Source organism: Phyllobates terribilis, unplaced genomic scaffold (genome assembly GCF_046119375.1).
Source record: "Phyllobates terribilis strain yellow unplaced genomic scaffold, ASM4611937v1 Scaffold_1__5_contigs__length_1240528914, whole genome shotgun sequence".
Lineage (NCBI taxonomy): Eukaryota > Metazoa > Chordata > Amphibia > Anura > Dendrobatidae > Phyllobates > Phyllobates terribilis.
In genome coordinates, this window is record NW_027362761.1 from 1,131,626,642 (window position 1) to 1,131,651,790 (window position 25,149).

A 25,149-nucleotide genomic window follows, 5' to 3' on the forward strand; every position below is an offset into this window, starting at 1 on the left:
GAGAAGACCGCATTCACTACCCCGATGGGTCTCAGTGAATTTAACTGTATGCCGTTCGGGCTCTGCAACGCACCAGGAACCTTCCAACGGTTGATGGAATGCTGTCTGGGACACTGGAACTTCGAGACGGTCCTGTTATACCTGGACGATGTCATCGTCTATTCCAAGACCTACGAGGACCACCTGAAACACCTGGCAGAAGTGTTTGAAGCTCTGGCAAACTACGGCCTACAGGTGAAACCCTCCAAGTGTCACCTCCTGAAACCAAAGGTGCAGTACCTGGGACACGTGGTGAGTGCTGACGGAGTGGCTCCCGACCCTGATAAGATCACTGTGATTAAGGACTGGCCAAGACCCTCCAGCATAAAGGAAGTGCGGCAGTTCCTCGGGTTGGTAGGCTACTACCGAAGATTCATTCCCGGTTTCACCAAAATGGCAGCCCCTATGCAGGACCTCCTGATAGGTCAATCTCGGAAAGCCAAAAACCAGAAGCCGCCCTTCAGGTGGGAAAAGCTGGAAGAGGAGTCCTTCTGCCAGCTGAAGATGGCCCTCACGGGGGATGAAATCCTGGCATATCCAGATTACAGCCAGCCCTTCATCCTCCACACGGACGCAAGCAACATCGGGCTAGGAGCCGTACTGTCCCAGATCCAGCAAGGGAAAGAACGGGTAATCGCTTACGCCAGCCGAAAGCTACGGCCCACGGAGAGGAACCCTGAGAATTATAGCTCATTCAAGCTGGAGTTCCTGGCAGTAGTGTGGGCAGTGACTGAACGTTTCAAGCATTACCTTGCCTCCTCCAAATTCACTGTGTACACAGATAACAACCCATTGACGCACCTGGACACTGCAAGGCTCGGTGCCCTGGAACAGAGATTGATGGCCCGCCTGTCCAATTTTGAATTCACCATCAAATACCGGGCAGGACGCTCAAATGCCAACGCGGATGCCCTGTCTAGAATGCCGAACTTACCGGACGTAGGGGAAGATCCAGAAGATCTGGAAGTTGAGCTCCCTGCGTTCCACCGTCATGGGATTTCCCTGTATTCCCACCGTGTGAAGGACAGGCGCTCCGTGACGTTCAATCCCTTGCCCCACTACAACTGGGCGGAGACGCAAGACAGTGATCCCGCAGTCCATTTGGTGAAGGAAATGCTGACCCAAGCCGATGCCTGTCTTGATCCAGACGCTCCGGAGGAGACCAAGCAACTGTGGAAGGAGAAAAGTAAGCTGTTCCTCTACAGGGAGAAGCTGTGCCGGAGAATGGTTAACTCTCGAACACATGAGTTGACCTGGCAGGTAGTGGTCCCAAGACGAGACGCGGCTATGGTTCTGGAGGCATACCACAACGGAGCAGGACATTTTGGATGGAAGAAGCTGGAGTTCTTGTTGCGTGAACGGTTCTACTGGGTAGGCATGAGAGGAGCCATCGAGAGGTGGTGCAGAGACTGTGGCCCGTGCCACCTGAGAAGAAAGGACCGTGCCAGCCAGAAGACTCCCTTGCAGCCCATCATCACCAGACAGTCACTGGAACTGGTAGCCCTGGACCATGTGAAACTGGCTCCAAGCAGATCTGGGTATGTCTACGCCCTCACAATCGTAGATCATTACTCCCGGTTCCTGGTGGTGGTTCTGGTCAAGGACTTAACGGCTCAAACAGCAGCTAGAGCCTTTCAGCAGCACTTCTGCCGTCCACACGGGTACCCGGACCAAGTGTTGACAGACCAAGGACCAGCCTTCGAAGCGGAGGTCTTCCAGGAGTTCTGCAACCTGTATGGCTGCAAGAAGATAAGAACAACGCCCTATCACCCTCAAACCAATGGACTCTGCGAGAAGATGAACCAGGTGGTGATAGATCTGCTAAAAACATTGCCCCTGGAAGAACGCAGTCTGTGGCCTGAGAAACTGCCCGATCTGGTGGACCTGTATAACCACATCCCTGTAGGTTCCACCAACTGTACCCCGGCTTACCTAATGAGAGCAAGACCTGGTAAGCTGCCTATTGACCTGGATATGGGAGTCCTGACGCCTGAGGACACCTCGCCAGAGGCAGACTGGGATACAGAACGGCAGCAGCAGTATCGGAAAGTACAGGAGAGCGTCGAGCGAAGTCTGTCTCAAGCTAGAGAGAGGCAAGAGAAGGCTTATAACCAGTATGCTCCCGCTGTTCCCCTGGTACCTGGAGAGCAAGTCTTGAAGAGGAAGAGGCGGCTCCACAAGTTGGACGACCAGTGGGAGAAGGACCCATACACCGTACTGCCATCAAGCCATGAGAACCCAAAAATCTGCGTAATCAGTAAGGATGGAGGAGAAACCACAGCCATTGTGTTATGCACACGCCCGGGCTAAGCGGCGTGTGCGTGTGATTGGTAGTGATTCCACTGGACCGTGCCGGAGAGTGAATGCCTGGAGGGGCGTGACTAAGTATTCACCCGATCCGACCAGGGTCGCACGACGGCATACGACGCCAGTGCACCAAGGAGGAACCGAGCAGAGGGACCAGGTGCTACTCCAGGACAGACCCCGGACACGGCTGTTGACCCACACAGGGGAATACAGGAACAGGCTGGTAGGCTGGCACACAGACTGGTGGGTATAGGCAGGCACGACTGGTATGCAGGCAGGCGGGTATGCAGGCAAGGGGGTAAAGGCAAGCACAGCTAGAGTGCAGACAGGGAGGCACTAGCAGGTAGGAACATAGGCGGGATAGGACCCAGTACACACCGGGACTCAGGAACAATACAGGCAGAAGGGTACAGGCAGGGCAGGACAGGACTGCCGGAGCAGCGGGCAGAAGCAGGGCAGGACAGGACTGCCGGAGCAGCGGGCAGAAGCAGGGCAGGACAGGACTGCCGGAGCAGCGGGCAGAAGCAGGGCAGGACAGGACTGCCGGAGCAGCGGGCAGAAGCAGGGCAGGACAGGACTGCCGGAGCAGCGGGCAGAAGCAGGGCAGGACAGGACTGCCGGAGCAGCGGGCAGAAGCTGGGCAGGACAGGACTGCCGGAGCAGCGGGCAGAAGCAGGGCAGGACAGGACTGCCGGAGCAGCGGGCAGAAGCAGGGCAGGACAGGACTGCCGGAGCAGCGGGCAGAAACAGGGCAGGACAGGACTCTGTTCACACGGAACAGACAGGAAGGGAAAGACAGAGCCAGACACCCACAGGGTACTTGCAGTGAAGTAGCGAGTGGACCACAAACTCACAAACGGGAGTACAGAGACAACAGGCAGGAGTTAGGTACGAGTTCAGACTCTGCAGAAAAAGGAAGGGAACGGACATAGAGGAAAAACAGGTAAAGGATAGGAGAGAGTTCAGACTGGAACTGAGTGTACGGAGGAGACCGACACTGCAGCGGGATACAGGAGCGGGTCTGGGAATACTGCCCCCAGAGAGGCGGGACGAACAGGCAAGGAGCGTGTTCAGACAGGACAGACAAGATACAGGAGCGGGTCTAGGTAATCGGCCCCTAGAAGGCGGGAGGAACAGGCTAGGAGCGTGTTCAGACAGGACAGACAAGATACACAGAAAGGACTCAGTTCAGACACGGGAACTAATACCGCAAAGCAGGAGACATACAGGACTCAGTTCAGACACGGGAACTAATACCGCAAAGCAGGAGACATACAGGACACAGTTCAGACACGGGAGCTGATACCGCAAAGCAGGAGACATACAGGACTAAGTTCAGACAGGCCTGGAAATACAGCCTCCAGGAAAGGCAGACAAGGAAACAAAGACGGGACCTGGCACCTTCAGAGTGCAAACACACACTGAAGGAAAACACTATGCTCAGGCAGGGATAGAAGGGAGCTGCTGAGCTATATACCAAGTGACAGACAGCAATAGGCTGAGGACGCACAAGGGGTGTGACCCACAGCAGGTACAAAAAGCAGGAAGTGATCGGGCGCCGCCCTTAAGCAGCAGAGACAGACACAAACAGACAGCATGGAGGGAAGCCAGAGAGACATTCTGGACAGGAGATCAAGTGCGCGCTCCTGCACAGTGGGAGATGGACCACTATGCAAGGACGCCGCCAGGTATGTTACAGTACCTCCCCCCTTACGCCCCCTCTTCTTCAGGCCTGCCAGAATCTTCCGCAGGGAATTCGAGGACCAGTCGTTCACTGGGTTGGAGGGGGACAGAGACTTGAGGGTAATCTCTGCTTCGAGGTACATCTTGTCAAGCTCACAGGAAAAAATAGACGGGTTATCAGGTACATAATGAGGAAAAGTCACTGTCTCTTTGTTATCTGGTGGTACCCCGGAGGATTCAGGAAACAACTGGAGGTCCTCCGCCGGGTCAGAAGAGTGCAGAGGCTCAGAGAAAACAACTGCTTCAGAGTACACTAGGTCGGACTCACTGGAGGAAGCAGGCGAGGTATCGGGTACCGAGTATAGGAAAGTCTCTGTCCATTCACCACCAGGTGGCACCCCGAAGGGTTCTGAACACAACTGGAGGTCCTCCGCCTGGTCGGAGGGGTGTAGAGACTCGGGAGTAACCTCTGCTTCGGAGTACACTAGGTTGGACTCACTGGAGGAAGCAGGCGAGGTATCGGGTACCGAGTATAGGAAAGTCTCTGTCCATTCACCACCAGGTGGCACCCCGAAGGGTTCTGGAGACAGCTGGCGGTCCTCCGCCTGGTCAGAGGGGTGTAGAGACTCACAGGTAACCTCTTCTTCAGAGTACACTAGGTCGGACTCACTGGACGAAGCAAGCGAGGTATCAGATCCAGGATATAGGAAAGTCTCTGTCCATTCACCACCAGGTGGCACCCCGAAGGATTCTGAACACAACTGGAGGTCCTCCGCCTGGTCGGAGGGGTGTAGAGACTCAGGAGTAACCTCTGCTTCGGAGTATACTAAGTTGGACTCACTGGACGAAGCGAGCGAGGTATCAGGTACAGAGTATAGGAGAGTCTCTGTCCTTTCGCTACCAGGTAGCACCCCGAAGGGTTCAGGAGACAACTGGAGATCCTCCGCCTGGTCGGAGGGGTGTAGAGACTCGGAGGTAACTACCACTTTGGGGTACCCATTGTCAGGCTCACAGGACGAAGCGGACAAAGTATTGAGTACCGGGTGTAGAGAAGTCTCTCTCCATTTGTCATCGAGTGGTATCCCGGAGGATTCAGGAGGCAACAGGGGATCCTCTGCCAGGTAGTAGAGGTGCACAGACTCAGAGGTAACCACAGCTTTGGAGCATCCTTGGACATGCACACCGGTTAAAGAGAGAGAAGCATCTGATGCCGGGTGCAGGAAGTTCTCCTGTGTGGAGTCTGGATGGGCAGAAGTCTCTTCGGGCAGGAGAACTGGTGCACTACCCACGCACATTACCCATTGGGGTTTCTCCGGGATACAGGGAGGTGAAGCTTCAGTAGGGACTTCAAGGTTGGGGTCAGGAGGTCTCAGGGAGGACAGACCCTGGCGTGACGGCTTGCCTCTAAGTCTAGCACGTCTGGACTGCCTCTTGAGGTTGAGAGAAGTATTCCGGAAAGCGTAGTCACCCTGTGAGGATTCTGGGTGGGCAGTAGTCTCATTGGGCTGGAGGACTATTGCGCTACCCACACACATTACCCATCAGGGCTGCTCCGGGATATTGGGAGGTGAAGCTTCAGCAGGAGCCTCCGGGTTAGGATCATCGAAGACCATTAGAAAGGCCACCAGGAAGGCCATTAGGTCCCGGAGGATCGGATCCTGTGTTTCATATAGGGGGTTGATCCATTCCAAGGCATCACCCGCCAGGTAAGACATAATAAAGGCCACTTTAGCCCAATCGGAAGGAAAATAGAGAGGGTAGGCCTTAAAGTGTAGCATGCATTGCTCCACAAATGCACGACACTGTCTTGGATCCCCATAGTAACGTGGCGGATCCGCAGGAACGAGAGCTGATAGATCCATCTGGACGGTGCGTAATTTCGCCTGGAACTCAGCTAAGAGAAAAAAATTTATTTATTTATTTTAATGCATATATTCGCTGGAAAACTTCTCAGAGGGCGAAGGCCGTGGGGCTCAACGGGAACCATGGCCTGAGCATGCTGTTATGCACACGCCCGGGCTAAGCGGCGTGTGCGTGTGATTGGTAGTGATTCCACTGGACCGTGCCGGAGAGTGAATGCCTGGAGGGGCGTGACTAAGTATTCACCCGATCCGACCAGGGTCGCACGACGGCATACGACGCCAGTGCACCAAGGAGGAACCGAGCAGAGGGACCAGGTGCTACTCCAGGACAGACCCCGGACACGGCTGTTGACCCACACAGGGGAATACAGGAACAGGCTGGTAGGCTGGCACACAGACTGGTGGGTATAGGCAGGCACGACTGGTATGCAGGCAGGCGGGTATGCAGGCAAGGGGGTAAAGGCAAGCACAGCTAGAGTGCAGACAGGGAGGCACTAGCAGGTAGGAACATAGGCGGGATAGGACCCAGTACACACCGGGACTCAGGAACAATACAGGCAGAAGGGTACAGGCAGGGCAGGACAGGACTGCCGGAGCAGCGGGCAGAAGCAGGGCAGGACAGGACTGCCGGAGCAGCGGGCAGAAGCAGGGCAGGACAGGACTGCCGGAGCAGCGGGCAGAAGCAGGGCAGGACAGGACTGCCGGAGCAGCGGGCAGAAGCAGGGCAGGACAGGACTGCCGGAGCAGCGGGCAGAAGCAGGGCAGGACAGGACTGCCGGAGCAGCGGGCAGAAGCTGGGCAGGACAGGACTGCCGGAGCAGCGGGCAGAAGCAGGGCAGGACAGGACTGCCGGAGCAGCGGGCAGAAGCAGGGCAGGACAGGACTGCCGGAGCAGCGGGCAGAAACAGGGCAGGACAGGACTCTGTTCACACGGAACAGACAGGAAGGGAAAGACAGAGCCAGACACCCACAGGGTACTTGCAGTGAAGTAGCGAGTGGACCACAAACTCACAAACGGGAGTACAGAGACAACAGGCAGGAGTTAGGTACGAGTTCAGACTCTGCAGAAAAAGGAAGGGAACGGACATAGAGGAAAAACAGGTAAAGGATAGGAGAGAGTTCAGACTGGAACTGAGTGTACGGAGGAGACCGACACTGCAGCGGGATACAGGAGCGGGTCTGGGAATACTGCCCCCAGAGAGGCGGGACGAACAGGCAAGGAGCGTGTTCAGACAGGACAGACAAGATACAGGAGCGGGTCTAGGTAATCGGCCCCTAGAAGGCGGGAGGAACAGGCTAGGAGCGTGTTCAGACAGGACAGACAAGATACACAGAAAGGACTCAGTTCAGACACGGGAACTAATACCGCAAAGCAGGAGACATACAGGACTCAGTTCAGACACGGGAACTAATACCGCAAAGCAGGAGACATACAGGACACAGTTCAGACACGGGAGCTGATACCGCAAAGCAGGAGACATACAGGACTAAGTTCAGACAGGCCTGGAAATACAGCCTCCAGGAAAGGCAGACAAGGAAACAAAGACGGGACCTGGCACCTTCAGAGTGCAAACACACACTGAAGGAAAACACTATGCTCAGGCAGGGATAGAAGGGAGCTGCTGAGCTATATACCAAGTGACAGACAGCAATAGGCTGAGGACGCACAAGGGGTGTGACCCACAGCAGGTACAAAAAGCAGGAAGTGATCGGGCGCCGCCCTTAAGCAGCAGAGACAGACACAAACAGACAGCATGGAGGGAAGCCAGAGAGACATTCTGGACAGGAGATCAAGTGCGCGCTCCTGCACAGTGGGAGATGGACCACTATGCAAGGACGCCGCCAGGTATGTTACACATTGTCTCCAGAGACCACCTGAAGAAGTGTCCCGAGCAGCTGCAAAGCCCTGAAGAAGATCAAGAAAACCCTCAACCCGCAGAGGAAAGGGAAGAAATGATCAGTACCGTACTCGGAGACTTCCCCCGGTCTTGGACACAAGTAAACGACGCTGTCGTGGTACCCGTCCTCACCTTTCTCCAGCCAGTCCCGCAAGTGCCTACAGAGGAACCGGTAGAGCTGGAAGAGCAGCCGGCCCAAGAGGCAGAAGAGTCCACACCAGCAGTACAGGAGGATCAACCCTCTGCTAGTAGTGAGCCTGCCGTGCCCCTAGTGAGCCAAAGAGTGCGCAGAAAGCTGCCCAGCTTGCCCATAACACCTCCTACACCCTGTAGTGCAGGACCAGTTAGTGAGCTCCGTAGGTCCACTAGAGTCACTAGAGGTCAGATGCCCGCTCGCTGGAGAATCTAAACCAATGCACTGTAAAGTTGACTGTTTATTGAAAAATGTTTATTGACGCGCCCCTGGGCCTGCTGCGTCGCGCGGCATCGCGCGCACGGGGGAGCTTACCCGGATCCGGATCAGATGGGGGTAGTAGTCTCGTGGCGGTGACCCGGTCCGTGCCCAGGGAGTCAAGCTGAGCGGCAGTGTCTTGAATAGTAGGGTGTTGTACGACTACGCCACCCGTTGAATGCAGCTTTAGGGCTGCTGCTGCAGGACAGTCCGCTGAGGCCGGTGATATGGTTGTGCAGCGTAGATGGTATAACCCCCAACGGGAGGGGTACGGCCTCAGGGCAGCAAGTGTAGATGATGGTGGTAGCGATGGTGCAGCAAGAAAGCTCAGAGACATGTGATGCAGTTTCAGGGTTTTTACTCACAGGTGTTGCCGCGGTCACTCCGGCCTTGAGTGACCACCCGAGTCGTGCTGCGTCCACCAGGTGTGGGACTCGGCCAACCCCCAGGCAGTTCCAGAGCGTGGTCCTGAGCTCCCCTCTCTTCCTTCCTACTGGCCGTTCCCACCAGGGACCCACCTTTGTCCGGCTCCCTCGGGCCTCTTGGTGGTAAAACCTTCTCTGGCTTTCCTGACCCTATTCGTGGTATGCCTTCCTGGTGAGTGTGGTGAGGGTCGTGCCAAAGCTTGACCACGACCTCCGGTTCCTGGTTAAGGATATCTTGCCTCTGCCAGCTTGGGATCCGGTACCCTTTTCTGCCAACCCTTCACCCGTCCACTTGTGGGATCTCAGGGTTCCCTCTTGTCCTGCGTCTCTGGGCCTTTCTTCCTCCTCCTCTCCACTACAGGCCTGGCCCTGGAGCTGGGCCCAGCCGGAGCCACAGCTCCCTGTCAGCTCTCTCTGGCTGAGCTCCTCTCTGAACAGACCTGGACTGAACCCTGTCCTAAGATGGTGCCCACCTTATATACTCCCTCTATGTGTGAGCCCAGGTGACTAGCACCCAATGGGCTCCTACATCTATGCCCAGAGTCCCTCCCCTATCTGCCCCTACACTACTGGGATGTTCCTCCCCCCCTCCCACTCCAGCCAGGGACAGACGCTGTCGTACCTGCACATCTAACTGGTGGGAGTACCGTAGTTCTGTCCCCCGGAAATGGGATGAGTGTAGTGCATGCAGCTATCTGAGCTCAGTCCCACACTCCATCCTTACCCGGGAGTGGAATACCACACCTCTGGTTCGAGGTGCAATACCCCTGTAGCAGCCGAGTCCTCGGGGTGCTACATTCCCCCCTGGTAAATCACAGCACGTCCTCGGGCTGGAAAAGAATAAAACATACCAAAACATACAAACTTTTAAAACATACACTAACATATAAAACATTATCAGAAGATATAACATTACAGGTAACTTTTCAGATTACTATCTTAGCAGCATAAACTTTTGATATAAAACTTTTCCATATAAAGCATTCTTGTTCCTCCGGCCACGGTGCAACTTGTGACCGGGTAAAGTGCAACAGTCACTGGTAGAAAAACAGTTCTTTATAAAACCAGAAGGGGGCGCTTTAGGAAGCGCAACTATTTACAGGGTATGGCCGCTCTCAGTCCTCGGCCAGTGGGGAATAGGGAAATGGCTGCTCACAGTCCTCAGCCTGATTAGGGATAGGGACACACACAGGTAACAGTTCACACTAGTCCCAACGGGGACCACTTAAATTGGCAGTATGACAAGTACCCCTACGGGTAACTATATACAGCTTCAGTTTATGCTACTTCCCTTCAGCAGCGGTGTCCTCTCCTTGTCTCCTCCTGAGGGTAGTCTTCAGACCCGTCCGGGTCCTCATACCGCAGCTCTTCCTCCGTCAGCCGGTGCACATGAAGGGCGTATGGTCCTTTTGCACACTGATGCCGGGTGAAGGTGACCTCGTCACCCAGGTAAAGGTCACGTCCTCGGTGTCCCTCTGGCAGGTGGGACTCGACATCCCTGCGGGTAACAAAGACGTCGCCGGGGGTTCTGTGATCCCTGATAAAGCCCCAGCCGTGCTCCATTTGAAATTTTATTACAGTCCCGGTGGCGCGGGGACCGTGGGCCGCACGGGGGTTTCGTCGGGTCCGGCGTTTCTGCTCCGCACTTTGGACCTGCAGCCGCTCCTCGCGGACCCGCCTCTCTCGCCGTTCTTTGTTAAAGACCTCCAGTTGTTGTCGGCAGCACTCCGCACGCTGGGCTGCGGCCGCCCGGGTCTCCTGGGTGAACCCCATGAGGTTTTCACCGGTGGGGTCCCATGCGAACTGCGCCTCCTCCAACGGGAGTGGGGTGATCTTGGCGGGCGCCGGAGCCGGAATCAGGGGCTCACACAGGGGCCATTCCTTCCGGAATCGGGGACTGATGTATTCCGGTGGCCACTCAAAGGGCTGCCCATCCGGGCAAGTATGTTGCGCAAATAGGTCTTCGCCTAAGGGCAGCACGGTAGAGGTTGAGGGCGCGGTGGTGATAGCTGCGCCCGGATTCACCAAGCCTTGCGACCAGGCCGGTGGCGTTTCCTGCTTGGCCGCGCTCTGGATTGAGGCGCGTGACGTCACAGGGGGCGTGGCCGCGGCTCCTGCCGCTTGAGGCCTAGTTTGGAGCGGTGGCGGTGCAGCAACGGGCACGGTAAGGGGGATTTCGGGCTCTGCGACGGGGAGCTGGGGCAGGCTCTCAGCTACTTGGCTTGGGGTGGTGACGTCCCCTTTACCTGCTTCCATCTCTTCAGCTCCTTCCACAGCGTCGTCTCCGGCCTTCGTCCCTCCTGCACCATCCTCAGAGGCAGACAGACTCCTCGTCTCGGGTGGCGTCCTTTGCTGGCGGGTTCCAGCCTGCAGGGCCATTTCTCTGCTCCACTCGGCCAGCACTTCTTGCTGCACTCGGGCCACCTTCCGAGCCAAGCCCTCCAGCGCGGTCTGTGCATGCTCCCGATCTTTGGGGAGCTGTGCCAGGATCTCCACCAGGCCTTCTGGGGTGGCGGCCTGCAACAGGCTCCTGACCACAGGGTCGGTGCTGCCTGACTCTCCCTCCATCTCCGGGTGCGATCTCTCCAGACTCCTCCAGGCTGCACCCATCCTCTCTTTTGTTCTTGATCCGCCCATACTGAGGGTGGTCCCGGGGCCACTTGATGATTGTCAGTTCCAGGGGCAAACCCCTCGCTCTGATGGACATCTCTATCATTACAGTCTTTGCTGGTGGGGGCGGTCTCCGCTTTTGGCGCTCTTCTGGGACCAGGCCCACGATGGGAGGTGGTCTCTTGCCACCCTCTGGCACGCCCATAATGGCGTCCGCTCTGCCAGGGCGGGAAATCGTCTCAGATGGCGGGAATCGTCTCCTAATGGCGGGAAACTCCGTGGACGGCGGGAAAAGGCTGCAGATGGCGGGCAACCGGCGGGAAACGACCCGAGATGGCGTCCGATGGCGGGGACCCTCCGGAACTGGCGGGAGACTTCTTCTTACGGTACATATAAACTTTTCTTCAGGCACGCAGTACCCGGTGGTTGCGGGCACGAAATCCTGCCGACTACGCCAAAGTTGACGCGCCCCTGGGCCTGCTGCGTCGCGCGGCATCGCGCGCACGGGGGAGCTTACCCGGATCCGGATCAGATGGGGGTAGTAGTCTCGTGGCGGTGACCCGGTCCGTGCCCAGGGAGTCAAGCTGAGCGGCAGTGTCTTGAATAGTAGGGTGTTGTACGACTACGCCACCCGTTGAATGCAGCTTTAGGGCTGCTGCTGCAGGACAGTCCGCTGAGGCCGGTGATATGGTTGTGCAGCGTAGATGGTATAACCCCCAACGGGAGGGGTACGGCCTCAGGGCAGCAAGTGTAGATGATGGTGGTAGCGATGGTGCAGCAAGAAAGCTCAGAGACATGTGATGCAGTTTCAGGGTTTTTACTCACAGGTGTCGCCGCGGTCACTCCGGCCTTGAGTGACCACCCGAGTCGTGCTGCGTCCACCAGGTGTGGGACTCGGCCAACCCCCAGGCAGTTCCAGAGCGTGGTCCTGAGCTCCCCTCTCTTCCTTCCTACTGGCCGTTCCCACCAGGGACCCACCTTTGTCCGGCTCCCTCGGGCCTCTTGGTGGTAAAACCTTCTCTGGCTTTCCTGACCCTATTCGTGGTATGCCTTCCTGGTGAGTGTGGTGAGGGTCGTGCCAAAGCTTGACCACGACCTCCGGTTCCTGGTTAAGGATATCTTGCCTCTGCCAGCTTGGGATCCGGTACCCTTTTCTGCCAACCCTTCACCCGTCCACTTGTGGGATCTCAGGGTTCCCTCTTGTCCTGCGTCTCTGGGCCTTTCTTCCTCCTCCTCTCCACTACAGGCCTGGCCCTGGAGCTGGGCCCAGCCGGAGCCACAGCTCCCTGTCAGCTCTCTCTGGCTGAGCTCCTCTCTGAACAGACCTGGACTGAACCCTGTCCTAAGATGGTGCCCACCTTATATACTCCCTCTATGTGTGAGCCCAGGTGACTAGCACCCAATGGGCTCCTACTTCTATGCCCAGAGTCCCTCCCCTATCTGCCCCTACACTACTGGGATGTTCCCCCCCCCTCCCACTCCAGCCAGGGACAGACGCTGTCGTACTTGCACATCTAACTGGTGGGAGTACCGTAGTTCTGTCCCCCGGAAATGGGATGAGTGTAGTGCATGCAGCTATCTGAGCTCAGTCCCACACTCCATCCTTACCCGGGAGTGGAATACCACACCTCTGGTTCGAGGTGCAATACCCCTGTAGCAGCCGAGTCCTCGGGGTGCTACATTTATGGTTTATGTTTGTTGCCTGTTACTAATTATGTTTCTCAGTTACCCTGCAGATTTATTTGGACTAACAGGTTATGGACACTGGATAACCGGAACAGTTTTGTAGATAGTTGCACCTTGGTGCCTCTTGTGAAGACGGCCGCGGAAGAGAAAACCTGTCTGGCGTGGCCTCCTTGCGGCCCAAAGTAGTTAGTCTACCCTTGCAGCCACGCCCAAGGACAACGCAAGGGGTTTGCTTTGGACAGGTCCCCTATTCTGTGCCAAGACTTCGCCTTGTTGGGTGATATGGACACCCGGTCACGGAAACGCCGTGACCTCTACAGACTAAAGCTTCTTGTAAATATGTTGTCTTGTTATTGTTATACCTTGTATTTATGTTTCTTTAAAAATGTGTTTAGTCCCGGAGTACTAAAATTTACTAGGGGGGAATGTGACACCCCAGGGGTCTGGTTGCCACAGTAATAGAGATATTATGTCTGAGAGCAAGTGGGAGGTTTCTCTGGTCAGGATCCCTAAGCATGCAACACGGTCCGCCCAGACCTGGGAGGGGAGGAATCTGCCCTTTTAAACTGGGTCTGGGGCGGGATTAGAGCAGTCAGAGCCTGGAGAGGGAAAGGAAGAACTAGGAGCTCTGTAGGAGCAGTAGCAGAAGTCCAGGGGCTGGAGCTGAGCAGAGCTCGCCCTGGACAAGGACACTAAAACCGGACACAGGAGTCCGAGGCTGTGGGGACTGATCTACACCCAGCAGCAGAAACCAGCCGGCAGGGGATTCCAGGTCCTCTGGCCATAGAAGCCCGGAGGCTCAGTCACAGAGAAGGGACCAGCGCCGCCATCCAGGAGCGGAGGCTAACAGAAGGCCCCAGGTCACCAGCCATACGGGTGAGCACCACACGGTATACTCAGGGACGTGGGCTACTTGTAACCGCTGACAGCAAGGTAGCCAGGAAGAGTGCAGATTAACGGGGAGGCCTATAACTCCACCTGGCCAGGGGAACTCCTGCTTGCTCGCAGACTGACCAGGCCCCTTATACTAGCCAGTACTCCCGGGAGGGTCTGCCTTGTACCATCAGTAAAGACCCTGAACTGCACCACACATCTCTGTGATTCCTTGTCGCACCAGCACCATTAGCACTGGGACCCTCACACCATCACTCCCATCATCTTCCACATTAGCTGCCCTGAGGCAATACTCCTCCCGTGGGGAGTTATCCCATACTCGGCTGCGCAACCAACATCAGCCTCAGCGGTCGGCAGCGCAGCGGCGGTCCCCACTGACCGCAATCCACGGGTGGCGTAGTCGGACACTTATTACAATATTTAGACTGCCACTGGTTTGACCACCCTGGGCACGGACCGGGTCACCGCCACGGAGAACTACAACCCCCAGCGATCCGGCTCCGGGTATTCCCCCTGCACAGCAGCAGCAGCACAGGCCCAGGGGGCGCGTCATAGGGATAGTCCAGGAGGAACGGATTGCAATGCTGAAAATGTGCTGTCTTAAGGAAACAAGAAATAAGAAGTGTTGTGCCCAATACTGCCTGTCACAATCTGATCAACTTGAACTGTCCAGTAAACTTTTCTGTTGAAACGAACTCTGTGTCCTCTCAGTAATATGCAGCAGCTCCGGAAGATGGAGGCCTTGGGACAACAGTGGCCTGCGGCCTACAAGTGAGTGTGATACACTCCACACCTGACAGCACATTGGGACCGGGACATGATTTTTCTGTAACGTGCCGAGGCGTTCTGGAGCAGCTCGTCCACCGAGAGCGTCCTCCAACGCCTTACAAATCTATCACAGGTATTTGGGGCGGTTTTCTCACCTATGATTAGCAGTATTTTACACATGAAATCCACATTAATTCTTCAGCACAGTGTGCCATATTATAGACATTTAGGTATCATAGTGAGGGGACTCGAGACCTCTTCTATGGGTCAGGCTGGAGAAATGAGAGAGGGAAGGGTTTAATGAGACAGAGGAAGAGGGCAAAGTAGAGTGCCCGGGATGTAAAACGTGTAAAGCAGAGGAAGGTCTAGCACAGAGCTGGGAGGAGATGCAAGACAAGGAGCAGAGCAGAATCGGAGCACTGCAGATATCTCATAGAAAATAGACCATGATATTTTCATCAATCTAAAGTTGGGAATCCATGAGATGTGGGGGTCTCAGATGTCAAGACTACTGGCTAATAAGGAAGCAAACAAAGGAGCTGATTCCAAGCTGATGTAGAAAGGTTGGGTCAGTAGCAGAGAGCACCTGGTGCACCGACAGTACGATTAGCTACGAGATAATGGAGACTGCTGTCCCGGTTTATTAAAGGGAGATTGATAAAAAATGGCACAGTCAAAAAACACTGAGTTCAACTGTGCCAAAAAATGCCAGTGCTAAGGGATTTAGAGACTCTGCCTCCTGAGCTCAAGAGAGAGCTCAGCAAAAGAGAGCTCAACCAACAGTGCCGCTGCCAGGTACCTTAGGATTTGCACCTCAGTATATACGTTCTCGCATGACATGACTAGTGCTTATGGGGAATTTGTCAGAAAGATCCAACCCTCAAACTCTGTATAGAAACTGTTCATGTAGTCAAGGTACTCACCTTCCTCTGCTTGCCTGACTATACGCTGAGTGGACTGCACAGTTAGTGAGCAGCCAGTCAACCAGAGGAAGGTGAGGCTGGGTGGGGAATAGAGCCGGGGTGGCAGAGACAAAGCACTTAAGCCTTATTTGCATATAAATTAAACAATGATTTTTCAGTCAGGGAGCAACAGGTTACATAAATAAAGGTATGGATGACATTATCTCGCAGGGAACAACATAACCATATAAACAGTTTGTGGAGGATGGGTTATCCTGACAGATTCCTTTCCCTTATTTGTAGCCTGTTTTCTCTACCCTCCCCCAGACTGTAGATGCTTTCTTCCTTCTCCACATTGTGGATATTTGAGGCTACATTTTCATGATGAATATTTGGTTCATTTTTGATGTTGCAGATTTTCTACAGCATATCTACACTTATTAGGTAACTGACGTTTTCATTGCGTTTTTGAGTGCGTTTTTTACATGCATTTTATCGTGTTTTTGACATTGCAGTTTTTGTCTCTTTTTGGCTTACAATATTTTAAATTAAGCTACTTTGTTTTTGATACTTCCTGGTATTTGGCTTTGACAAAATTTTATTTATATAGTCATATGTGGATTTTTGAGTGCTTTTTTTTTTACCTGCTGATTTTCCTTATCTAATGCAAGTCTATGGGGAGAATCCGCACATACAACTCAGCGTTTTCCCGCAAGAGAAAGTGACATGTTGCAGATTTCAAAACACGCACCGCAGGTCAGTTTACAATAAATTCCTTCCACTTTGCTGGAAATATAAGACGCCGTGTGTTTTGTGCAGCGAAAGTCAAAAACTCTGAAGAATTTGCCACTGAAAAATGGGCGCAGAAAAGAACAGAGAGTCATCAGAATTAGGAGCTCTGTTGGATCTGTATATTTTTTGCAGAGCACTCAGCTAGATAAAGGACGATCAATGGCCTTATTCAGACATTAGATTTTTTTGATGTAGAAAAGCCTACTGGTTTCATTTGATTTTCATCAGTTTTTTTCACTGATGAGAAAAAAAAAGTTTCTCCACCTTCTATCAGTCAGTGAAACCCATAGATTTTCATTGCTGAGTTTGATGCGACACTTGGATCAATATTGGTCTGCGATAAATCACGGGCCTGTGAACAGCCCGACACTGTCATAAATGCGAGTGGTGAAAAAAAGTTTAATAAAGATTATTTAGAAAACTCCTTTACTTTCTATTGAGAAATCAAATATATAATAAAAAATAAATTCTGTACAAAGGTGTACACAGCCTTTAAGTGCAAATCAGATAAAAAAATCCAGCGTCATATTTTTCTTGCATGTTTTTCTCTTGAAAATTGGGTTGTCCAACATTCAAACACTTCCCTCAAAACGAAGCTGGAAAAAATAAAAGCTTGGAAATTTACAGTTAAAATTATATATGAATTTGATCATGTACATTTTAGAATGTTGATGTATAAAAACTGATGTAAAATTCTGACACACAGATGATATTTATGAAAATCAGCCAAGGTTTCTGGTTGAAAATCAGCTGATTTTTCATACGCTCGTCTGACCCCGGCCTTGGTATTACTGTGTTCACATATCCTGTGGAGAATGAGACCCTTGTGAGTAGGAGTCAATTTAGCTAGAAGTAACAGATTTCCAAATTTTTCTTTAAGGCCTCATTCACACGTCAATATTTGGTCAGTATTTTGCATCAGTGTTTGTTATTCCAAAACCAGGAGAGTAATTTATAGAGAAAAATTATAATTGATAGATTGACATCTGTTCTGTGTTTTGGAGACACTCTTGGTTTTGGCATACAAATACTGATGAAATACTGATCAAAAATACTGACATGTGAATAAAGCCTATTAAGTATTATTTTCTCATGTATTTCTTTGCAGGTGGGTTTTGTGATGCCAGGAAAAATACCTAATATTAAAATTACAACTCTTGATTATGTTTACTATTAAAACCAATACATAAGGCCCCGTAACAACTAAAGAGATATTTAATAAAATGTTAATCCTTAATACCGAGATATTTTAGTGTAGATTAATGTGACTCAATTCCTTCATGTAGAGCCACCATCAAATTATTCTCCCCAGCCATATACAGGGACTAAAAAGTGTGTGTGGTTGCTGAAAAATGATTTAAATATAGGCCCTATCAAAGGCCTCATAGCTTCCCGCTGCCCAATCACACCTTAATCCATAAGTGGAACGCTCTGTTTTGATATTTTCAACCTTTAAACACCAGAGGGAGCAGCTACTGACATTTGGCAATGAATAGTGTACATCTAGCTCACATTACGACTGCTGAAAATTGTGGGCGGGATCTGCTCACATACAGTGTGTGATGTCTCCTCCCCTTCTCTTCTGGGTATTTGCAAAATAAAAGGTAGGATGAAGTTTAAGATCACAGAGCAGACATATTTTGTAGGTGACTGCTAAATGATACTGAGATGTAGAAAGTATCACTAAGAACGGCAGGTATGTAAGGAGATAGGCATTAACTGTGTGCATCTCCTCACTTGTCTAACAGAGTGTCTGCATAACGACACCACCATCTGCTGGTCAAAGATGACAAAGAAAGTGAAAGTAAAAAGAATTACATTAGCAGGAACTCAAGTATGAAGTGCATGTTCCCTCGGGGAAGAGATTGGAGGAAACACCAGGTCAGGTGATACCTATGGTGCTGTTAGCAATTATAAAAGGCCCAGGAGGGCAGTGAACAGGAGGAGTTGTCGCCTGAACCTGTAGCTGGACGGACGTGCGGTACAGCGAGCTGGCTTATTGCCGCCATTACGAGAGACCAGACTCAAGTAAAGGAATCAAGAGACCAGTCGTGAGTAAAGGAATCGAGAGACCCAACCCGAGGAAAGGAATCAAGAAACCAGACCTGAGTAAACGAATCGAGAGACCAGACAACAAGTAAAACTATCGAGCGAGACCTGATCCGAGTGAAGACCCGAGAGACAAGACTTGAGTAAAGGAATCAAGAGGCCAGTCCTGAGTAAAGGAATCGAGAGACCAGACTGAATAGAGGAATTGAGATGCGGTGTACATATACCCTTAGACCAGGGGTGGCAATTAATTTTCCAAGGGGCCACATGAGATACTGTGACTGTTGTGGAGGGCCGAACCAACCAGATAAACTTAATTCTGCTCATTTTTGGTTTTATATTAATTTCTTTGACTTAAAGGGAACCTGTCATGTCCTATCTACTATGTAAACTGCCCCCATTGCGTTGTTAGTGATGCAATGTGCATTACTAACACACTTTTTTCATTAAAATCGGCTTTAATATAATGAGTAAAACCCACTTTATATACTTATATCCTACCTGCTTGTTTAGTCATAGGGGTGTGATCCTCGCTTTTAGTCATCGTTGGCGCCGCCCACGCATTTGAATTGTCAGTGCTCCCGGCTTGCACTGTAAGTATGGGGCGCTTGCGCAGTATTTGTCATTGCCAGACGAGCATTGCATCTCTAGGACCCGCGTATGCGCTGTGACGAGCAGCTGCGGCCACACACAGTGAAGCTGTGTAGTTCCCAGGTGAATGATGTCTGCCCACAGCCCCCATGGAGAAAGATGTCTGCCCATAGCCCCCATGGAGAATGATGTCTGCCCACAGTCCCCATGGAGAATGATGTCTGCCCACAGTCCCCATGGAGAATGATGTCCCCACATAAATTATACATATATATATATATACACATGAATAAACTACTCATCTCACCCCGTTCCCCCACAGCTCCGGTCTGCGCTGTGTACTGAGGCACAGCTGACGCAATGTAGTGACGCCATCGCTGTGCTCTCAGTTGCACAAGCTCAATAAAGGAAGAGGGAGCTGACGGTTCACTGTTCCATCATTTTTTTCACCGTTATGTCATATGGAAGTTGCAGATACCGGTGAATGTGTGATGCTGGGCAGGGGACAGCTGCGTTGTGCGGGACACCACTACATGAAGTCCTATGACTGTCCCTGCACTATGCCCACGTCTGCTTTAGACTGGCACAGGGTGTGTTAGAGCCTGTTTATTACTTGTTGGCCCTGGGTTCCTCCTAATGCAGGACAATGCCAGACCTCATGTGGCTGGAGTGTGTCAGCAGTTCCTGCAAGGTGAAGGCATTGAAGCTATGGACTGGCCCGCCCGTTCCCCAGACCTGAATCCGATTGAGCACATCTGGGACATCATGTCTCGCTCCATCCACCAATGGTCTGGGAGAAGATCCCACAGGAGACCATCCGCAACCTCATCAGGAGCATGCCCAGATGTTGTAGGGAGGTCATACAGGCACGTGGAGGCCACACACAATACTGAGTCCCATTTTATCTTGTTTTGAGGACATTACATCAAAGTTGGATCAGCCTGTAGTATGTTTTTCCACTTTAATTTTGGGGGCGGCTCCAAATCCAGGCCTCCATTGGTTAATAAATTTGATTTCCATTGATGATTTTTGTGTGATTTTGTTGTCAGCACATTCAACTTTGTACAGAACAAAGTATTCAATGAGAATATTTCATTCACTCAGATCTAGGATGTGTTATTTGAGTGTTCCCTTTATTTTTCTGAGCAGTGTAGTTCATTTTCTGGAACAATTTCAAGGGTGCCAACACACTTTGAATCACTTATTTTTTTGAGCCGCTGCAGCCTACACTGTCCCCGCTGCTAAAGAAAATGAATATTCACTGCTCCCCACGCCCATGGGGCGTGGGGAGCGCTGAATATTCATGCTCCTTAATAGCAGCACACAGTGTAGCCGCGCTGCGGCTCCTGCCGTAATCGCCTACGCCCGCTGTTAAAGGACATGAATATTCAACCTCTCTCCACGCCCATGGGCGTGGGGAGGGGGTGAATATTCATGCCCTTTAATAAGCGGGCAGACGCGATAGCCGGCAGCAGCAGGAGCCGCAGCGCGGCTACACTGTGTGCCGGCTATGAAGGAGCATGAAGTCACTGCTCCCCACGCACACAGTCCCGGCGTGGGGAGCAGTGACTTCCGGATGCTGATCTCTCCACGTGAGTCACACATGGCGTCACTGCCATGCGCGACTCACATGGAGAGATCAGTGCGGGCAGACAGGACGCAGCGCTGGAGGAGAGAAGAAAGGCGAGTAGGAGTGTTTATTTTTTTTTTATGTGCAGCCTGATGGGGATTAGGGGGGCCATACATACCAGGGTAAGGATGAGGGGTGCCATGCATACCAGGACGGGGATGAGGGGTGCCATGCATACCAGGACGGGGATTAGGGGTGGCAGGCATACCAGGATGGAGGGATTAGGGGTGCCAGGCATACCAGGATGGAGGGATTAGTGGTGCCAGGCATACCAGGATGGAGGGATGCCAGGCATACCAGGATGGAGGGATGCCAGGCATACCAGGATGGAGGGATGCCAGGCATACCAGGATGGGGACAACGTATAAAAGGAAGGGGGGGGCATATATATATCAGGATAGGGGATATTGTCAGAATTGGGGGATATTACCCCTATACCAGTGTCAGCAGAAGACCCCCTCACCCTTAAAAGTGCATCATGAACACATTTTTTGCTTAAATTTTTTTTTATTAGTTTCCTCCTCTAAAACCTAGGTGCGTCTTATGGTCCGGTGCGTCTTATAGTCCGAAAAATACTTTAGATTTGTGAGAGAGGGAGAGAAACAAGACCACCACCCAGAAGAAAAAAAAGAATCCTTAACTGTAAAAAAAAATTGTGGGATAATATGGGTTATACAGAGCTCATCACCGAGAGGACGATCAGATCATCAAATAAAACAGTGATTTTATAAAAACTGCAGCAAGAAGCCCAGTAAGTGACACATCGCTGGAATCACAGTCTCTGCCTCTACATTATGCCGCTCTAAGGTTGTGAAACATAAACCTGATGACATATTCCCTTTAATATTTTGCTACTATGTTTCAGTGTAGGTTAAAGGGATTGTCTGGCACTGGTCATTTCTGCATTAGAGGTGAGTGGTGTGGATGAAGTTATGACCACAAATAAATGCCAAGACGTGCACAATTCATTATAATGGGACACGTGGAGCTGTAACATTATTGGCACTGCTCATCTCCCATGTGGAAGTGAGCGGTGCTGGATCACCACCTTTATGTATCACCCTGCAGTCCGGACTGCTTAGGTCCCAGAGAATTGTCTAGACTGGATACAAGCGTATCACCCTCTCAGCTATGATGAGTACTAGAGCTGACCTGATAACAACAGGAGGTTGTTTACGGGGACAATTTTTTTTGGGCACCATCTGGCCAGACACTTAGCAACTCAAGCATTAAAGGAATGGTCTCTATGTAATAACATGATTAGGAGAGGTAGTCATGAAAGAGAGTGTTATGTGACTGTAGTTTGATAACCCGGGGCTAGGGGCTCCTTCCCTATCCCTAAAACTAGGGGTACCCTGGCTATCCCTGCTCCCCGGATTACTTCTAATGATGAAGACGCCGGGGACATGTACCTTGCTGAGCTCCTGAATCAGCCCTTATCTGTCCCCTCCCCACCCAGGGAAGTGAGGAGTAGTTGTATATAAGAATACACAAACCAGACTAACAAGGGAAGACATACAGGTATAAATGAATATACCAATGATACAAATATACACTCTACAAATATACACTCACAAACAACAGAATGGAACACCGGGAAGTAGAAGGAAGAAACAAATAAATAGGAGAGGATGAGGATATGCACAAAGACAAGTCATCAAGCAACAGTCTTTAGAACAACACTGCAAATGCCAACTCCAACAACCAGCTACTCCAACTCCTGAACCAGGCAGTGTGAAACTAACACTGGCAATCCTGAGTATAAATAGAAGAGGGGCCAACACTGAACAGCTGAGACCATCAATGCTGGAAAACTGAGCACATTTAACCCCTTAACTGCTAGCAGAAACCTGCAATGTTTAATATGATGGAGCAGTGCTTCTAATCAGTGCAGGAGTACGGGAAATCAGACGCTGCAGTCTTCTGGCCCCTCTCTGTCATTGTAAACCCGTGACAGGGAGATCTCAGTATAAGGCCTATAAGCACGGTTACCCCTTATGCTATTATCTGCTAATTTAACTATTGGAGCTGCAAAAAAATATATACAGTTATTGCACATACTCCGGAGAGTAATTCATTTGTGCCAAAACCTCAGGTTCAGTTTGAATCTGCAGCCATGTAGTAGATGCACAATTTTACAAATTTTAAATATAAGGTTTTTACTGTTTATTTTTTCCTTGGTTTTACCACTTCCCACTCTAATCGTAGGTAAGTGGATAGTTCCCATGAAGCACTGTACTAATACGATTAAACCCCTTAGATGTTGTGATCAATAGTGACCATGGCACCTTGGGTTATAAATAAAGAGGGATATGATGGATTCCTATGGAAGCCAGGGGCTTAAAGGGGTTGTCCACTACTTGGACAACCCATTCCGAATCCCTATTTCCCCCCTGTAAAATAATAATACTTATACTCACCTCTAATGCTTGTGTCTTTCCAGCAGTGTCAGCACTGGCTCTCCAGGGAATCACGTGACATTGCTATATCACACAATCTCTGAGGCCAATCAGCCCTGGCTTCACGCTCTCCTCTCTTACAGACAAATCAAGACATTGAGGAAATGAGAGGACCGCCACAGCTTTCACTTCCTCCGGATGTCAATTACGTCCATAGGAGGGGAGAGTGATGCCAGTGCTGATTGGCTGCAGGGATTGCGTGACATGTAATGCGATCTCTGGGAGAGCCAGTGCCGACACCAGAGGTGAGTATAAGTTCACGTTCACGCGTTCAGTATTTGGTCAGTATTTTACATTAGTAATGTAGTGCGGCGGTGTTCACACTGTGCAGTAAATGAGGCAGTGACCCAAGGAAAGTCCAACTTAAACGGCTTTATTTGCCAAAACTCACAACTCATATGCAAAAGCAGTCCTCCAGATATCCACACAGTCTGTGTAAAGCCAGTTGCCGTGGGAGACGGCTGCATCGTGTCACTTAGGGTGCATCACATACGTTGCCCTCACAGGCCTGTGTTCAGCATCACACAAGATTGCAGAGCTTCCTGGTCTGCTGCTAGCAATCCCAACACTGACACACCCGCCCCACTGCCATCCTGTAGTCCACTCCAAGAATAAAAGCCCATGCCGGGTTTTCTTAAATCCAACTTGGCCAAATAGCTTGACCAAGTTCAAATTTTACTTCTATTCTGCACTGCAATCACAGCTGTGGATGTGACTGCAATGCACTCCAGCGGGTTTAATTTGCCTCTATGCTCATTCTAGGAGAAACATACCATCCCTCGCATATGACCCCTCTCACTGCCTCACAGTATTAATAAGCCAAAATCAGGAGTGGAACAATCAGAGGAAAAGTATAATAGAAACACGTCACCACTTCTGCATTTTTCACCATCTCCTGGTTTTGGCTTACAAATACTGATGTAAAATACTGAATATGTGAACATGGCCTAAGTGTTATTATTTTACTGGAGGAAAAGATAGGGATTTAGAAGGGTTTGTCCGAGTAGTGCACAATCCCTTTAATGCACCACTCCAGCGCTTTTCTTTACTTTACCGCTGGAGTGCTGCCACTAATGTAAGTTCCCTGCCCCTAGTATTATACTCACCAGCCCCTGTCTTCAGCTCTTCCTGGCAGCACTCTGGTCCCGATCCACCATCTTGTGACTGCAACTTCTGATTTGATCGGAAGTAAGAGGTACATAGACTTACATTGAGAGCTTGTGACCGTTACTTCTGACTTTAACAAGGACCCCATAACTGCCAGCACTAAGTCCCAATACATGCCTGTAAGATTTATTCAACCAAATAGTAATGCATTGGATATAGCAGTCCACACGAGCACAGAAGAGAAATCCTGCACTTTGCAGTTTGGGTAGGGCACAGTTTTGTTTTTCCAGATATAAATGAAATCTGTGACTTATTACATAGTCACAAAGCACATGCTGTAAGTAAGTCACTGACTTTCTCTGCTGTGTCCCGCAGCTTTCTAATAACCCTATGAGATGCAGAATAGAGATCGTTCCATACCTTAGAGAATCTGTGAGTCCACAGTGACCCCACGTCTAAAGGCAGAAGACTCTGCTGGTCTGTTATTTGGAGGGCGGCTCTCCACCCAGCTCCTGGTAGTAATAATGACTTATTACAAAGCTCCTCTGTTATTAAGTCTCTGTCCATTATCATTGCACTTTGTTCCTCTTGTCTGGTGCACAGAAATGTTAAGGGTAATCTACAGTAAAAAAATAACTTATTGAATAAGTCAAGATTTTAGTTGAAACGTTTTTTTATTTTTAATGTTTATATTTCACACTATGGCCATTTTCTGTTTTTTTTCGTTTTTTCATCCCCTTCTTCTAAGAGCCATAACTTTTTTACTTTTCCAGTCATATAGCCATATGAGGGCTTGTTTTTTTGCAGGACGAGTTTTACTTTTAAATGACGCCATTGATTTTACCATATAACGTTCTGGAAAATGGAAAAAAAATTTCAAGTGCGTTGAAATTGCAAAAAAAGTGCAAATCTACAATTGTTTTTTTTATTTACCATGTTTACTATATGGTAAAACTGACCTGGCAATATGATTCTACAGGTCAGTGTGAGTACGCT

At 50.9% G+C, this 25,149-nt stretch overlaps 1 protein-coding gene across 3 annotated transcripts in view; it reads right to left on the minus strand.

Moving 5' to 3' along the window:
• BST1 (bone marrow stromal cell antigen 1) overlaps window positions 1-24,730 on the minus strand; it is a 156,891-nt gene extending 132,161 nt beyond the window's left edge. Inside the window, exon 1 of one of the 3 annotated variants that reach the window (XM_073647267.1) lies at window positions 24,574-24,730. Coding sequence is in view for 1 of the 3 variants with exons in the window: in XM_073647258.1 (XP_073503359.1) it covers window positions 24,153-24,301 (149 nt within the window). In the remaining 2 variants the exon portion in view is untranslated. Of the gene's footprint in view, window positions 1-15,546; window positions 15,602-24,152; window positions 24,317-24,573 lie in introns of those variants that run through there. The other 2 variants (XM_073647258.1, XM_073647277.1) reach the window with 2 other exon arrangements.
• Between the last annotated feature and the right edge of the window lie 419 nt (window positions 24,731-25,149).